General features: G+C 41.2%; 1 protein-coding gene across 1 annotated transcript; it reads right to left on the reverse strand.

Annotated features, from left to right (window-relative positions):
• Nucleotides 1-742: 742 nt before the first annotated feature.
• On the reverse strand, nt 743-1,150 carry LOC138881617 (uncharacterized). The gene has a single exon (XM_070161856.1). It carries the CDS (start codon nt 1,148-1,150, stop codon nt 743-745), a length of 408 nt encoding a protein of 135 aa, XP_070017957.1.
• Between the last annotated feature and the right edge of the window lie 16,957 nt (nt 1,151-18,107).

Below are 18,107 nucleotides of genomic sequence, written 5' to 3' on the forward strand. Positions count from 1 at the left end.
TAGCAAATACGAGTAGTGTATGTCTTAGCTGGAGATATATTCGGTATCTGAGGGCCTGATTGATAGTGATCTTGTTACGTGTATATATTTGCGGACGCTATTGCTACGTCAGATATGCCTACATTCAAAGAAAAATTGTAAGTTCTATGATGGGGAGGTTAGTTCATGCTTTTGTCCACTGGTCTTGCTTTGCTCCGTTCTGGAGGCCTTTTCGAGTTTCCCCGAGTAACACCTGGCAGTTACGAAAATAGAGTTTTTGAAAATATGCAATTATTGGTAGGAAATAGAGTCATTTTGGAAACACATTGATATATCAAGTGATTTTTTAGATGAACTAGTGACTGTAACACATTTCAGAGACATTGCATCTTTCTTGTGTTAGAATTTTGAGGGTCCTCCTCAAAATTCTGCCCCAGTTTGGTAGATGATCTTTTGACCGTTTGCGGATAATGGGCCTTGCTGAACCTTCTTCGGAATTTTGAGAATCCTTCTCAAAATTCTGCCCCAGTTTCTTAACTGATTTCTAACCGTCTGACACATGTTAGCGTTGGCTGGACTTGCTCTGGAATTTTGAGGGTCCTCTTCAAAATTCTGCCTCAATTTCTAATCTTGGGGAAAAATAGATATTTTATTATGATATGATCGAACCCACATGGCTGCCTACATATCCCCTCTTAAACGAGAATCAGGTCAAGCGTAGGTCAAGTACATTAGATGAGTAAATGTAAATAGTCTAAGCATATTATCTCTTGATTGCGTCTGAATTGATTGGTTTTGGCCAAATTTCTCCGTCCATTTTTGCAAGTATGAGTGCTCCTCCTGTCAGCACCCTGTGAGCCATGTACGAACCTTGCCAATTGGGAGAGAATTTCCCTTTGGCTTCATCTTGGTATGGGAAAATCTTCTTCAACACTAGCTGTCCTGGTGCAAATTGTCTTGGTTTGACCCTTTTGTTGAAAGCTCTAGACATTCTGTTCTGGTAAAGCTGACCATGACATACTGCGTCCATCCTCTTTCCATCTATAAGGGCCAATTGTTCATAGCAACTCCTTATGCACTCTGCATCGCCGAGTTCAGCTTCCTGTATGATTCTTAAAGAAGAAATTTCTACCTCAGCTGGGATGATAGCCTCGGTTCCATAAACCAGCATGTAGGGAGTTGTCCCGGTTGATGTGTGAACTGTAGTGCGGTATCCCAATAAAGCAAAAGGTAGCTTCTCGTTCCATGGTTTGTGGTTCTCTACCATCTTCCTTAGTATCTTCTTGATGTTTTTGTTGGCGGCTTCCACAGTTCCGTTCATCTGAGGTCTATAGGCTGTGGAATTCTTGTGCTTGATTTTGAAAGTTTTACACATGGCTTTCATCAAATCACTGTTGAGATTTGTTGCATTATCAATAACAATGGACTCGGGAACTCCGAATCGGCAAGCAATACAATCCTTGACAAAGTCTGCGACGACTTTCTTGGTTACAACTTTGTAGGATGCAGCCTCTACCCATTTTATAAAGTTATCACACCTCATTTTTCTACTCCGGAAAGATATAAGGGAGTTTTTTCCAATTTAAAGTGACAATCGAAATGGAATTATTTAATTAAAAATCAGAGTCGCCACTTGGGATAATTTATGGTGTCCCAAGTCACCAATTTAGAATCCCGAATCGAGGAAAGATTTGACTCTGTTTATGTCCGAGAACACAGAAATCCGGGTAAGGAATTCTGTTATCTCCGGAGAAGGTGTTAGGCATTCCCGAGTTCCGTGGTTCTAGCACGGTCGCTTTGATCATACTTGGCTTGACCAAATTGTTTGATTACTGATTTTAGAATTTATGTGCATTTGCCGCTTTTAATTAAGAAATTATCTTGAAACGGGTCACGCGCACGTATACCCATTTGTTTGGCGCGTCAAAAATCATGTTACGCAAACGTGTCCACAATTAATAATGCTTTATTATTATTAAGGAAAAGTTTGGCCAAAGTTGCGCGAACGCATACTCCGGTTTTGTTTTTAGAATCGCAATCATGTCAGGCAAACGTGTCCACAACCGTGATAGTATATTAAATGTGCCTAAAGCAAACTACGAACATTTGTCATTTTATGTCTAAGTTGTGGAATTAATACGAGGTCCATGTATGAATGAACGGTGGATGACACACCTCAAACTATATGAACTAAATTAATTAGTGGCCTATTAAAACCAATTCTATTATTAAGAAAGTTTGATTGAAGTTGCGCGAACGCATACTCCGAATTGATTTTTTAGAATCGTAATTATGTCACGCGAACGTGTACACAATCACAATAATATTTTGAACGCGCCTAAAGGCTTTTCTACGAATATTCATTATTAATAACTAATAAAAGTATATTGTGAGGGATATAGGTGGTATAGTTAAATGGCACACCTCAGTCCATTCTTTAAGAGTCATTTTTAAACTAGGCCCAAAGACACTTGCATTTGCAATGGTTTGAACTTAAAAAGGATTGTTGGTTGTGAATAAATTTGGCAGTGGGTTATTTAACGGAATGGACCAACATGTTAGTCCCTTGGGCCGTTAAAGTCAAATGGCCCTAACTACTGAAGAGGAGCGTCCGGGGCATTGGGCCTGGGAAATGAATCCAAAATAAAAGGAAAGGGCCTGGGACCTGCGAGCCTAGCTTGGGCCCAACAGTCTTTTGGGCCATTTAATTCGCCTGACCGATCCAAAGGGTGTTGTTCTGCATTTCAAACACCTATTACACTTTGATTAACCCAAACATTAATTTACATTAGACTAACTGATTTCATCAAATCTAATAAAAGAGATTCACCATGTAATTTAAATCTAAACTGCAATTTTAAATACTCAAACCACATGCATTTTAAAGATCAAAACTACTATTAACTGATGTGAATGCATACATACAATGATTCCAACAGTAGAATACTTCAGACATTTCAACTAAGTGTTACAACGGCAACCATAGAACCCAAATTCATTCAAGTACTTAAACCAAAAGCTAAACAACGAAATCTTAACCTGAATCTAATCATGGACTAAACATCATTACTAACCTAGGCAAATTTAAAAAAATTCCAACAGGGAAAGGTTTCTTATATACATTAAATCCATGTTGTAACAGTCCAAAACCAAATACATGACAGAAAAGTTCAACCTAGCTGAACCAAAATGACAAATCTAAAGTCCAAATACAATCCCAAGTTATACTATCAACAACATGAATAAACATAATAGATCATATTGTGACATGCTGCATGAAACAGAGAAAAATTATAAATAACAATCAACTAATACTAATGCTTAAATCTCCACATTCAATTACATGCTTCAATTTTGAGCTTCACATTCAATAAAGTCCAAAGAGGAACCTGGATATCAAAATAAACCAAAGAGAATGAAGATTTCAGCAGTAGCAGCAGAGTAAGTGAATAAATAGATCAAACATAGCAATGTTCAGCTCCTTAGACCATTTTTAACCTAAACAAACAGGAATTCCTTGCAGCTTTCGAATTCTGCCTTGCCTTTGTTCTCCAGGTGGGCGCCTGATTATCAACACTTGAATTGCTTTCCCTTTTTTCTTCAGGTGGGCGCCTGATTTCCAACACTTGAACTGTTTTTCCTTTGTTCTCCAGGTGGGCGCCTGATTTCCAAAACTTGAACTGCTTTCCCTTTGTTCTCCAGGTGGGTGCCTGATTTCCAAAACTCTGACTCCTCTGAAATTGCTGCTTTCCCTTTGTTCTCCAGGTGGGTGCCTAATTGTTGAACCTGAAATGCTTTCTCTTGAGACTGCTCTTCCTTGGAACTGTCTTCCCTTGTTTCTCCAGGTGGGTGCCTGATTGCTGAACCTGAATTGTCCTCTTCTTGAAACTGCTTTTCTTTGAACTGTCTTCCCTTGTTTCTCCAGGTGGGTGCCTGATTTCCCAAACTTGAACTGCTTCCTATTCTTGAAACTCGTGTTGTCTTCCATTGTTCTCCAGGTGGGTGCCTGATTTTAACAAATACAGACAAAACAAAAGAAATTTTTCTGCCCCAGTTTGATATTGGGAACATCTGTGAGTGTTAACCGATTCTTGTTATCAAAATAAATTCTAAATTAGATTCTTTTATCCTGCAAATTTCAAACCAAGCCTCATTTCAAAGTGAAAACTAAAATGCCAAATTACACTTCACAAAAGTAGACCTCTCGTCAGACCTTGTCATCTGCGAGGGCCTCAAAACTTACTAGATCCTATTATCCAGGAGAGGACTGGCATTTACTATCGAGCCTGTCTGGCGCTTGCTTTCCTTATGGAGGGTTTCTCCAAAACAAATGAAATTTTCTGCCCCTGTTTCAATTAAAGAAAAATTTTGTCAGTTTAAAAATGTGGTGGTTAGTTTGAGGCATTCTTGCTGAAGGTGGCCCTTTCGTTGCCGTGCTTTGCTTTGACTGTCTACCTTGAACTGGCCAAGAATTATCTGCCTTTCTGACTGAATTTTAACCACAGGACCCTGAATGACCTGAATTCTCTATACCCAACCTGCTGTTTCATATTTCTGTCCTTCCAATTTGAACCTCTGTATCTTTCCCGAAATTTACAAACCACTCAACCGCTTGAACTTTCATCAACATCATACTTTCATTTTTGCATCATGCTATTTCTGGCATGCTTTGGCCGCACTTTGCTTTGTGCAATTTGGCAGTTGGTAGTAAGCTTTGCAATCCTTTCTTTTGCTTAGCAAGTTTAACATTGAAAGAGATCTAGAGGGATAAACCCAAAAGGAAAGGAAATGCAATGACTTCAAGAGTTATGAATAGAGAAGAAAAATCAAAACAGAAGGACTGTTTGAGGAAGTAAAGAAAAAGGGACTTATCTGAGTGAAGCTGTTGGAACCAATGATCATGACATGCACTTCAGATTAAATAGCCTTGTCCATCCGGTCAATCCTCTTTAGTCTTCACACTTTATGCCTGGGGTTCCCATAATCTGACTCCTTAGCAAAGTCAACAACCTTATTCGACTTGCGGTGCCCTGAAGGGTTTTCACCAACAAACCTCTCTCACTTATTTATCTCTCAACTCACTGTCGCCTTACAGTGCCCGTGAGGGTTTTCACCAATAAGACTCTCTCATTTTTAATTTCTCTCGACTTTCCATCGCCTTACGGTGCCCGTGAGAGTTTTCACCAATAAGACTCTCTTATTTTTCATTTTCTTGCTCAAAAACGAGTGTTGCCACTGATATGAATCACACTTCTACTTGCTCAACTGGGCATCTCTCGAAGACCGATCGGAAGGTCTTTCTTTGGACCGTAGTACAGGCTTTTGGACAAGGTTAGAAAGAAAATGTATCACAAAGGCTCAAAACAACTTGGATGGGTTCAAAATTAGAACTTTTGGAATCAAATCTCTTACAATAACCACAACTTCTGCCCCAGTTTCTTTGCTTGGGGACTTTTGGATTTTTATTTTGATGGGACCGAACCGTGAGGCTGCCTATATATCCTTAAAAGGAATCAGGTCGAACGTAGTTCATGTCATAGGAATTGCTTTGTAACAACTTTTCTTTTTTCTTTTTCTCTCTTTTTCCTTTTCTTTTCTTTTTCTTTCTCTTTTTTTCTTTTTCTTTTCTTTTTCTTTCTTTTTTTCTTCTCTTTTTTTCTTCTTTTTCTTTTCTCTCTCTTTTTCACTCTTTTCCATTTTTTCCTCTTTTTCTTCTTTGCTTACCTTTTGCGTTCGTGTTCCTGAATTTTTCTACCGATTCCAAAAGAGGGGTATGCAAGGAAATAAATAAGGCTCAAAGGGGTATCAAAGGGTAAAGTTTTTAGATAGCAGAATAAAATACCTTCATCACTCCAATCTTCAAAATATGCCAAGTACAAACAACAATTTAAACAAACCAAAGAAATCATACATAATATCTTTTAACTGCATCAGAATTGATAGTCATGTCTACACACTTGCCTTCTATGTCTGTTAAATATAAAGCACCATTAGACAACACTCTTGTTACAATGAACGGCCCCTGCCAATTTGGGGCAAACTTGCCTTTCGCTTCAGCCTGATGTGGAAGGATGTATTTCAATACTTGCTGACCTACTTCAAATTTCCGCGGATGCACCTTCTTGTTGTATGCTCTTGTCATTCTCTTTTGATACAACTAGCCATGACACATTGCTGCCAATCTTTTCTCACCAATCAAACTCAATTGCTCCAGACGGGTTTTGACCCACTCATCATTATCAATTTCGACTTCAGCAACAATCCGAAGGAATGGAATTTCAACTTCTGCGGGTATCACTACTTTTGTTACATATACCAACAAAAAAGGAGTTGCACCTACTAAAGTGCGAACAGTAGTGCGATAGCCCAACAACGCAAAGGGCAACTTTTCATGCCATTGCCTGGAACCTTGCACCATTTTCCGAAGTATCTTCTTTATGTTCTTGTTGGCTGCCTCAACTACTCCATTCGCCTTGGGGCGATATGGGGTGGAATTGCGATGCGTAATCTTAAACTGTTGACACACTTCTTTCATCAGATGATTGTTAAGATTAGCACCATTATCTGTGATGATCACCTTTGAGATTCCGAACCGACAAATGATATTCGAGTGAACAAAATCGACCACTGCCTTCTTTGTCACAGATTTGAAAGGTTTAGCTTCAACCCACTTAGTGAAATAGTCAATGGCCACCAGAATGAACTTGTGCCCATTGGATGTTGCTGGCTCGATTGGTCCGATGACATCCATACCCCAAACAACAAAGGGCCATAGCGCGAACATTGTATGTAATTCAGATGGTAGAGAATGAATCAAATCTCCGTGCACTTGGCACTGATGACACTTGCGCACAAAACTGATACAATCTTGCTCTATGGTGAGCCAATAATAACCTGCTCAGAGAATTTTCTTTGCCAGAACATACCTACTCATATGCGGTTCGCAGACTCCGGAATGTACTTCAGTCATGATAGTCGTGGCTTGTCTAGCATCTATGCATCTTAACAATCCAAGATCTGGAGTTCTTTTATAAAAAAACCCTTCGTTGAAGAAAAATCCACTTGCCAAACGTCGAATTGTCCTCTTTTGATACCTTGTGGCTTGTACCAGATATACCCCCGACCTGATGTGCTCCCTGATATCATGGAACCAAGGTTCACCATCAAGTTCTTCTTCCACCATGTTACAGTAAGCGTGCTGATCGCAGACCTAAATATGCAAGGGGTCAACATAAGCCTTATCTAGATGATGTAACATCGACGCCAGAGTAGATAAAGTGTCAGCAACCTCATTGTGGATCCTAGGGATATGTTTGAACTCCACTAATTTGAACCACTGACAGAGATCCTGCAGACATTGACGATACGATATGAGTTTCAAATCCCAGGTCTCCCATTCTCCCTGGATGTGGTGTACTAATAGATCTGAATCTCCCAAAACCAGCACTTCTTGGACTCCCATGTCCACAGCTAACCTTAAACCCAAAATGCACGCTTCGTACTCGGCCATGTTGTTGGTGTAATAGAAACGAAGCTGAGCAGTGACAGGGTAGTGATGCCCTGCTTCAGAAATGAGTACAGCTCTTATCCCAATGCCTTTCATGTTAGCAGCCCCATCAAAAAAGAGTTTCCAACCGGGCCTTTCCCTTTTCTCGACCTCATCAATGTGCATTACCTCTTCATCAGTAAAATAAGTCTTCAAAGGTTCATATTCTTCGTCCATCGGGTTCTTGGCCAAGTGATCAGCCAAAGCTTGGGCTTTCATCGTCATCCGGGTCACATATACGATGACAAACTCTGTGAGCAAAATCTGCCACTTTGCGAGCCTTCCTATGGGCGTGGGATTTTGAAAGATATACTTTAGAGGATCCAGGCAAGAAATTAGGTAAGTAGTGTAGGATGACAAATAATGCTTTAACTTCTGTGCTACCCAAGTCAGGGCGCAACATGTCCTTTCAAGGGGAGTATACTTAACCTCGTAAGATGTGAACTTCTTGCTGAGATAGTAAATGGCTTGCTTTTTCCTGCCAGTGATGTCATGCTGACCCAACACACAGTCAAATGAGTTATCCAGGACTGTCAAATAGAGAATCAACGGTCTCCTGGGTTCCGGCGGGACCAACATAGGTGGGTTCGACAAATACTCTTTGATCTTATCAAATACTTCATGGCACTCATCAATCCATTTGACCGCAATATCTTTCTTTAGCAACTTAAAGATGGGCTCACAAGTTGTCGTGAGCTGAGCAATAAACCTACTGATGTAGTTTAGCCTCCCTAATAGACTCATCACCTCGGTCTTGTTCTTTGGTGGTGGTAATTCCTGGATAGCCTTGATTTTTGAAGGATCCAACTCAATGCCCTACCGGCTGACTATGAACCCCAACAGTTTCCCAGATGGAACACCAAACGCGCACTTTGCAGGATGGAGTTTAAGATTGTACCTACGGAGCCTCGGAAAAAACATTCTCAAATCTCTAACGTGGTCAGACTGCTTCCTGGACTTTATGATCACATCATCCACATAAACCTTGATCTCCTTGTGTATCATGTCATGGAATATGGTTGTCATTGCCCTCATGTAAGTTGCCCCAGCATTTTTCAAACCAAAAGGCATGACTCGGTAGAAATATGTTCCCTATGGCGTGATGAATGCCATCTTCTCCGCATCTTCCTCATCCATTAAACTCTGATGATACCCGTATAGCAATCCACAAAAGATCTAATCTCATACTTGGCACAATTATCGATCAAAATGTGAATATTTTGTAGTGGGAAATTGTTCTTTGGATTGGCTTTGTTGAGGTCACGATAATCAACACACACACACTCTGGTCTTACCATCTTTCTTTGGCACAGGCACAACATTGGCTAACCACTTGGGATACTGCATGACTCAAATGACCTTCGCGTCAAGCTATTTTGTGACTTCTTCTTTAATCTTCACACTCATGTCAGTTTTAAACTTTCTCAACTTCTGCTTGACGGGAGGGAATGCTGGGTCAATTGGCAATTTGTGGACCACCAAATCGGTACTCAAGCCGGGCATATCATCATACGATTATGCAAAAATATCCTATACTCAAAAAATGCTTTAATTATTTCTTCCCTGATTTGCAGTTCAAGATGGGCACTTATCTTAGTTTCTCTGACATTATCTGGATCCTCTAGATTGATTGCTTCCATTTCATTCAGATTAGGCTTGGGTTTTTCTTCAAAATGACTGAGTTCCTTACTAATCTCTTCAAAGGCCTCATCCTCATCATATTCTGATTCATCATCATACTCTATTACTTGGATTATTATTTCAGAATTAGATTGACTTTTAAGACTTGGCTGAAGATTCCTCATGCATGTCATGTCATTAAAACCAGCATAAAAAGAACTGTACAAAGAAGAAAAGAAAAATAAAAATAAGAGCTATCAAGAATGATGGAAAAAGGAAATTGCATTTCATTGAACATAAAGGATAACAGGGTTGGTACATCAACAAGCGGAAAATAAAAATCTGGGTCACAACCCTGGAATGACCCAAATAGAAAGGAAAACAAAACAAACTACCAAGACTCCTTCCGGGTAGGGAGAGGAGTAGCCTTCCAATTGTTAATCTTTATATTCGGCCCGACGAACTGCACGTCTGCTTTGCTAGAACCTTCTCCAACTTCTACCATGTTCACATTATCAAAGAACCTCTGGAACCTTTCGATTAACTTCATCAATGTCGACCACAGAACTTGGAAATGTCACCACTGGGCGTTTCCTAGCACCGGGCTTGACAAAAGACCTGGAAAGATGCAGGATAGGCTTTGGAAGTGCCCATGCCTTCTGTTTCAACTTTCTATCCCTTTTCACATCTGCCGCTATGGGTTTGAATCCAAGACTGAACGTACCCAAGTTTTTAGGGAGGGACACTGGCTGTATGATACCCTGCAAGTATGCACCCAGACCTTTACCTAGCATAAAGCCATTTTTCAGCATTTCAGAGGCCACCATGACGGATGCAGAGGCTATCTTTGGAGTTGGAACACATTTCCCTTCTGAAACTTTCTCGACCGGCACTATTTCAAACACTTGATAGACCCAAGGCCCTTTGTCATCTTCATCCTCAATGAACGGGACAGAGGCATCACTGTGAGCACACAAATTATCCTCACCATGCATAACGATCTCCTGTCTATCCCATTCGAACTTGACCATCTGATGCAAAGTGGACGGGACTGCTTTGGCTGCATGAATCCAAGGTCGACCTAACAGCAAGTTGTAAGAGATGACTACATCCAGCACCTGTAACTCCATGGTAAATTCCACCGGTCCTATTGTCAATTCAAGCACTATATCACCAACCGAGTCTTTTCCTCCACCGTCAAATCCTCGGACGCATATATTGTTCTTGTGAGTTCTCTCTTCATCATTTTTCAACTTATTCAGAGTAGAGAGAGGGCAGATGTTCGCACTGGAACCATTGTTAACTAGCACCCTGGTGACCACAGAATCTTCACATTTTACCGTGAGATAGAGAGCTTTGTTGTGTTCAGTACCTTCCACAGGCAACTCGTCATCAGAAAAGGTGACCCTATTCACCTCAAATATTTTGTTGGCGATCCTTTCCATATGGCTCACTGAGATCTGGTCGGGGATATGAGCTTCGTTCAGAATTTTCATCAAGGCCCGACGATGCTCGTCTGAATGGATCAACAATGATAGCAAGGAAATCTGAGCAGGCATCTTTCTCAACTTCTCCACGATGGAATAATCTTGTACCTTCATTTTCCTCAAGAACTCCTCTGATTCTTCTTCAGTGACTGCTTTCTTTACTAGAACTGGATTATCTTTGGATGTTTTAACTTTTCTTAATTCTTCCAGGGTAAAGCATCTCCCTGAACAAGTTAATCCCTGGGCCTCAATGACTTCTTCTTTCACTTCCTTTCCCTTATAGGTCACTATCACCCGTTCATAGTTCCATGGGATAGCCTTGGGGTTGATTACCGGCAACTGGGTTACAGGCTTGATGAGGACAAGATCCGTACGGGCACCCTCTACAACTATGATAGGCTTGTTTGCCAGTCCTGGCATGACCATTTTTGACTTTTCTTGCTTTGCTATAACATCACTTGGGGATATTTTCTTAACTACCACAGATGTTTCGTCATTTGTCATGCTCAAGTTGTTCACTGATCCTTCAACCATTGGTTTTTTGACTGTTTTGACCTCACTGGACCAAATCATCATGACGGACTATGAAGGCTTCTTGGGCTCCCCCCTTGTATACTATCTCGATCATATTTGTTTCCTCATGGGTTGGCAGTGGGTTCTAGTTGATGTTGGGTGCCTCTAGAGTCTGGACTTCAATCCGATTTGCGTCAATGAGCTCCTAGATAGCATTTTTTAAGTGCCAGCACTTCTCCATATCATGCCCTGGAGTACCAGAACAATATTCACATCTCAAGGAGTAGTCAAGATTCTTTGGAGGAGGGTTGGGTTTCGACTCAACTGGCCTCAGCATATCAAACTGCCTCAATCTATGGAATAAACTGGTATAAGACTCCTCCAATGCGGTGAAGGTTTTCTTCCGCTGCAACCTCTCATTATTGAATGCTGGATTGGGTCAGAAACCTGGGTCGGTAGGCTCGTAGGGGTGGGTAAGCATTTTGTGGAGCTGGGTAGGTGTTTTGTGGGACTGGGGAACGCCATTGTGAGTAGGCAGGAGGTTGGGTATACGTCTGGGCGTGGTGGACAAAAATCTGAGGGTCTGGTGATGGGAAGTAATGCTGGGATGGATTACATGGGGTTTGGGTGTAGGTTCAGTGATGGGGTCGAGGTTGAGTATAGTGGTGTGGTGGGCCCCTAGGTCCAAACCATGATCCTAAATCAACTGTTGCCACATCTTCTTTCTTCTTCTTTCCGATCACTCCTCCAGTACCATTCTGAATGGCTTGGGTAGTTGCTTTGATAGCCGAGTAACTCATGTTTTTGCTTGATTTAAGCCCTTCTTCCACTATGCCACCCATCTTCACTACCTCGTTGAAAGACTTGCCTATGGCTGATATCAGATGGCCAAAGTAAGTAGGCTCCTGAGCCTACAGAAAGTACTCCGCCATTTTCTTTCCTCCATCGAAGGATTGACTCTTCCCGCTTGTTCTCTCCAGCGAAAACCATATTCTCTAAAACTTTCACTAGGCTTCTTCTTAATTTTAGTTAGAGACAAACGATCTGGAACAATCTCGATGTTGTATTGGAAGTAACGAGCGAATGCTTGTGCTAAATCATCCCAGGTATACCATCTGCTATGATCTTGACGAGTGTACCACTCAAAGGCTGTGCCACTCAGACTCTGGCTAAAGTATGCCATCAATAACTCATCTTTCCTACCGGCTCCTCTCTTTTTTACTGTAGAATCCCCTCAAATGGGCCACCGGGTCCCGTGCCTGTCATACAAATTAAACTTCGGCATCTTAAACCCCACAGGGAACTGAACATCGGAGAATAAACACAAATCTTTGTAGGCTACGCTCACCTGGCCTCCCAATCTCTGCATGTTTCTAAACGACAGTTCTAGGCTTCTAACCTTTCTGAACATCTCCTCCTGTCCTGGTTCTTAGGGGGTTTCTCAGTCTTAACTGGGAAGTCAAAACGAGGAGTGTAGGAGTAATGTTCTAGGGCCTTCAAAGTAGGCTTAGGGGTGGTTATCTTGGGTCTGGAATAAGGGCTCACTGGAGAATCGATGGAGTGTAGTGGGTGGGGGTGCCACAAAAATAGGGGTAGCTTGTGGAGGGGGGTATGGGACTGGTTTCGGTGGTAGTGCTTGTGGGTTTGGAAGTGGTGCCTTGGTAGTAGTGGTAAGTGGGAAAGTCCGAAGATGAATCAACAATGGGAGGTTCTTGGGATTGAGCCAGTGGTGGGACAAAAGCAGGGTTAACGGGGTATGATGGTCGTGGATGCCCTTTCACCCAAGCCTGGTACATCTCTGCCATCTGGTGTTTCAGCTTATATAACTCCTCTTTCAAATTAACATCAGACTCTTCCCCCTCCCTTGTCGGATCAATAACACTTGCATCCAATCCTTGGCCAACCATGATCAACTTGTCTTTGGACCTGGTGTTGTACGGGTGAGTTGCCAGAATGCCAAACAAACTAACCACCTGCCTGGACTAGATGACAACAAGCAGACTCGTTAGCGATTAGAGTTTAACAGATAGGTAATTTCACATTGGGGATGCAATGCACCTAAGCAGTTAACCATTTCTATTATGCATTTGAACGGTCGCTTGCGTCATCCCGACTTTCACTACTTTCCATTTTGCAATTCTCTTTTCTTTTTTTTTCTTTTTCACTCCTGCTTTTCTTTGCTCGATTCTCACTGTTGTTATCTTATTCTCTCATTTTTACTCTCTTGTTTTACACAATTTTTCTTGTTTTCATCTTCTTCTTTTTCATTTCACGATTATGATCGAATCCTATGGGGATTGCCTACATATCATGATGCCGTATAAATCAGACCAAGCATAGTTTTGGGAACATGTGCGAAATAAATAATAATAAAAATAATAATAATAAAAAAAACATTTTTTGGGCTTTTCAAATTTCATAAAATAAAGTAAAATATCTTGATTACTACAACTTCCCTTACAGATTCAAACATAAAGACTAACAGACTCGATGAGTGGACTGACAACTTCAAAAGAAAACTGAAAAAACAGACTCGAATAAACAAAGTCAAGAATACATAAGTGCTTCAACTGCTGGTCTAGTTGGCCTTGCTGCGGGCCTTGCGCCATGTTTTCTTGGAGGCGAAACAAGTCATCCATGATCTGTTGGACAAAAATCGTAACTGAAGCGAAGAACATGGACCTGGTCATGTCTTCACACTCGTTGGATTTTATCACAATGTAGTCCGCAATCCTCCTAACCCTTTCCCTGATAATACCCTTCTCCTGTAACAATCGTCCAATCTGCTGAGATCTGGCATCCAAAACTTGTTCAGCTGTGTGATTTTGCTCTTGAAGCTGCTGCAGGTCTTTCTCTAGCTGTGACATCAGGGCATAGCAGTGTTCCCTTTCTGCTTTGAAGTCTCTAGCCTGCTTGGCCATTTCATTTTCAAGGACATTGACCTTTTTCTTTATTCTCACCATTCCTTTGTTATACTTCTCCTTCAGTTGCCGAATGAAACTGGTCCATCCCTCCGCATTCTTAGCTAACTTAGCTCGGGCATTTTCTAGCTCCACTTCAGTCTTTTGCAAATCCTCCTTAGAGTCACGTATTTTTTGTGTAAGGCTGTAGATGAGCTTTTCATCTTTTCTGCTCCTGCCCGGGTTCTCAACTGCTATTCTCATTGTTCGAACTTGGGCTCAGAGAGCTTCATTCTCTTAGGCCAACTTTCTTCTTTCACCTTCGGCTTCTTGTGCCTGGAGATCATTGTTGAATTCCATGTTTCTCAGCTTCTCTTTCAAGGCGTGAATCTTGGCTTGATATTTCTTCTCCTTTTCTCCCCAGGCCAACCTTTCTTGGATTTTATCGTCAAAAGCTTGAACATGAGGTCTCTTGGCAGACCTCTCGGGCTCGGGCTTGAGCTCTGGCTCATTGCTTACACAAGACCTTTTCTCAAACCATGCAGCATAATTTGGATCCACTTCCCCCTTTGCAATATCTGGTACCTGGGTGCCATTTTTCAAATAATGGCAACCATTCCAATCCTGCTGAACCAGAGCTTCAGACAATGCAACTTCTGGATGTAGCTCAATGACCCAGGTGGTTAGATCTTCGTCTTCAGGCACTACATGATATCTCCCTAACTGCCTTAATACCCTCTGCAGTGCATATGGCTGGATACTCCTCACACCCATCAACCTCAGGTAACCCTTGGTAGCCGTCATGTATATGGCTTCTATCATCGGGTGCCATCCAATAGTCCACTCGACCTGACTTGCTTTGAGAGCTTTCAAGTGGGAAACCCAGGCTTCAAACATAACTCTCAATGAAGTTATTCGGGCTCGAACCATAACTAATGAATTTGGGATGATGGCGGAGATGCTCTATCAACCACATTTATAGAAGAATACTGCAACCTTCAAAGAACTGAGCCCCCGCTTTGCATAATGTCAATGCTCGATAAATATATGCCAGCACTAACGGGACAAGTGTATGATCTTCCTTGGTAGTGAGGATTTGGGTAATTCTGACCGTACGAGTATCCATTGTCCCTTCCTCATTTGGAAAAACCACGATCCCTAAAAACGCCACAATAAAAGCGAACCGATGATGAATTTGTCAAAGGCCCTTATCTTGTTTGTTCATGCGTTTCAAACCCAGCTGAATGCCCGAACCTGAAGTACAAGAAGTATAAAAAATAGCACCTTTTGCTTACATGGGCCTTCTTCATCTATTTACTAAAATTTAGGAGATCAAAGAACTTGTGCACCGAAGGAGCCCTTGGAAATATAAGTTGCTGCTTCCTCAAATCCCAGCCAAACTCAATATACCCAGCCATTTCCTCCAAGGTAGGGGTGATCGCAAAGTCCGAGAAACGAAAAACATTGTGGACAGGATCCCAAAAAGTTACCAAAGCCTTGATCAAATCTTCATGCGGCTTGATTTCCAAAATGTTTATAAGGGCACCCAACTGTTGTTTCACCCACTTCTGACCATCTTCATCTAGATCATTCCACCACATACACAACTACAACTGAGCCTGTTTTCTGACCACTTCTGACGGGTTCTGGTCAGTGTTCATTTGTGATGAGTCCTGGATAATATTCATTTGTACCCGTGGAGGGTTAAGGTTAGGGTTGACTCTGGTAGACCCTTTTTGTAAAACAGGTTTTCCAATTTTTACAAGAAAAATCAATGGATCATGATTCCTTCCCCTATTTTTTGGCAAAATGATCGTTTTGCAAACGTGGCCCCTTCCAAATTCCAAATGAATTTTGAGGCCGGGGAGGACTATTTTATGGAAAAAATGACACTTCACTGATAGACTTGTCCGTTCTTTTACAAAAATGGCCCTTCGACAACTGAAGATATTCTAAGGCTATCTCGGCAAGAACGATTTAAGACATTACCGAAGCTGGATCGGCTTATTTTGACCAAAACTCCAAACTACATTTATTTGACCATTGACTCTTTTTTTCTTTTCTTTTTCAAAAAATAAGGCCGAACCTTATGTAGGTTGCCTACGTATCCCACATCCGGTGAGAATCAGACCTGCGTAGTTCGGTCAGCTTTGACACATTTGAAAAGGACACAGTATTTGACTCTTTTGAAATGACTCTCTTTCTTTTCCTCTTTTTTGAAAAAAAAATTGGCAGAGTTTCGGGACATTTTCCAAATATCAGGGATTTTTAGAACCGGGCTTTATTTTCCTTCCCTACATCACTCTTGGTTATTCTTTTGCTTTATCTCCCCTAGCCGGTCAGCATGCAAGCCGAAACAAATAAATGTTCACATAGCACATAGGTTGCATCAGGATGGTCTGTTGTTTTGGGTCAATCTGTCTTAGACAGACCCAACCTCTGTGTTGAGTCCCCTAAGTCAAATGTACATGATGCAAACAAGCGCTCCTACTAGGGATCCGGCATGAGGCTATATTTTTCTAGGTTTAAATCCTGGGGTTGTGCTCTAGACCTAAGTTACCCGAGCAGACAATTGGGCCGAAGAGGGGGCAATGTACCAGGAGCACTAAAGTCTACCCGGCATTGTTGCTGGCCCAGCCTCATTCTATTTGGTATAATTTCTACAGAAAAGGAGGGCCATGTGAACATGTGCACCATTTTCAGAAGACTTAGAGGGGTGGCGTAAGAAGACAGTTATATACAATTCAAACAATATTAAAGCGGTAAATAGATAGCATTTACCACAAAAGGTTCACAGAATACAGTAATATTAACAATAAATGAAGCCAAGTAAAAATTATATTAATAAGCTCGAATTATTGAACCTTGAACCAGAAGTTCTGGGTTCTTATCCCCAGCAGAGTCGCCAGAGCTGTCACACCTCCTTTTTCTATCCCGGAAAGGGTATAAGGGAGTTTTTTCTAATTTTAAGTGACAATCGAAACGAGATTAATTAATTAAAAATCAGAGTTGCCACTTGGGATAATATATGGTGTCCCAAGTCACCGGTTTAGAATCCCGAATCGAGGAAAGATTTGACTCTATTTATGTCTGCGAACACAGAAATTCGGGTAAGGAATTCTGTTAACCCGGGAGAAAGTGTTAGGCATTCCCGAGTTCCGTGGTTCTAGCACGGTCGCTTTGATCATACTTGGATTGACTAAATTTTTTGATTACTGATTTTAGAACTTATATGCATTTGCCCCTTTTAGTTAAGAAATTATCTTGAAACGGATCACGCGCACGTGTACCCATTTGTTTGGCACGTCAAAAATCATATCACGCGAACGTGTCCACAATTATAACGCTTTATTATTATTAAGGAAAATTTTGGCCAAAGTTGCGCGAACGCATACTCCGGTTTTGTTTTTAGAATCGCAATCATGTCACGCGAACGTGTCCACAACCGTGATAGTATATTAAATGTGCCTAAAGTAAACTACGAACATTTGTCATTTTATATCTAAGTTGTGGAATTAATACGAGGGCCATGTATGAATGAACGGTGGATGGCACACCTCAAACTATATAAACTAAATTAATTAGCGGCCTATTAAAACCAATTCTATTATTAAGAAAGTTTGATCGAAGTTGCGCGAACGCATACTCCGAATTGATTTTTTAGAATCGTAATTATGTCACGCGAACGTGTACACAATCACAATAATATTTTGAACGCGCCTAAAGGCTTTTCTACAAATATTCATTATTAATAACTAATAAAAGTATGTTGTGAGGGCCATAGGTGGTATAGTTAAATGGCACACCTCATTCCATTCTTTAAGAGTCATTTTTTAACTAGGCCCAAAGATACTTGCATTTGCAATGGTTTGAACTTAAAAAGGATTGTTGGTTGTGAATAAATTTGGCAGTGGGTTATTTAACGGAATGGACCAACATGTTAGTCCCTTGGGCTGTTAAAGTCGAATGGGCCTAACTACTAAAGAGGACCGTCAGGGGCATTGGGCCTGGGAAATGAATCCAAAATAAAAAGGAAGGGCCTGAGACCTGCGAGCCTAAGTT

The sequence above is a fragment of the Nicotiana sylvestris genome, chromosome 11, assembly GCF_000393655.2.
Source record: "Nicotiana sylvestris chromosome 11, ASM39365v2, whole genome shotgun sequence".
Classification (NCBI taxonomy): domain Eukaryota; kingdom Viridiplantae; phylum Streptophyta; class Magnoliopsida; order Solanales; family Solanaceae; genus Nicotiana; species Nicotiana sylvestris.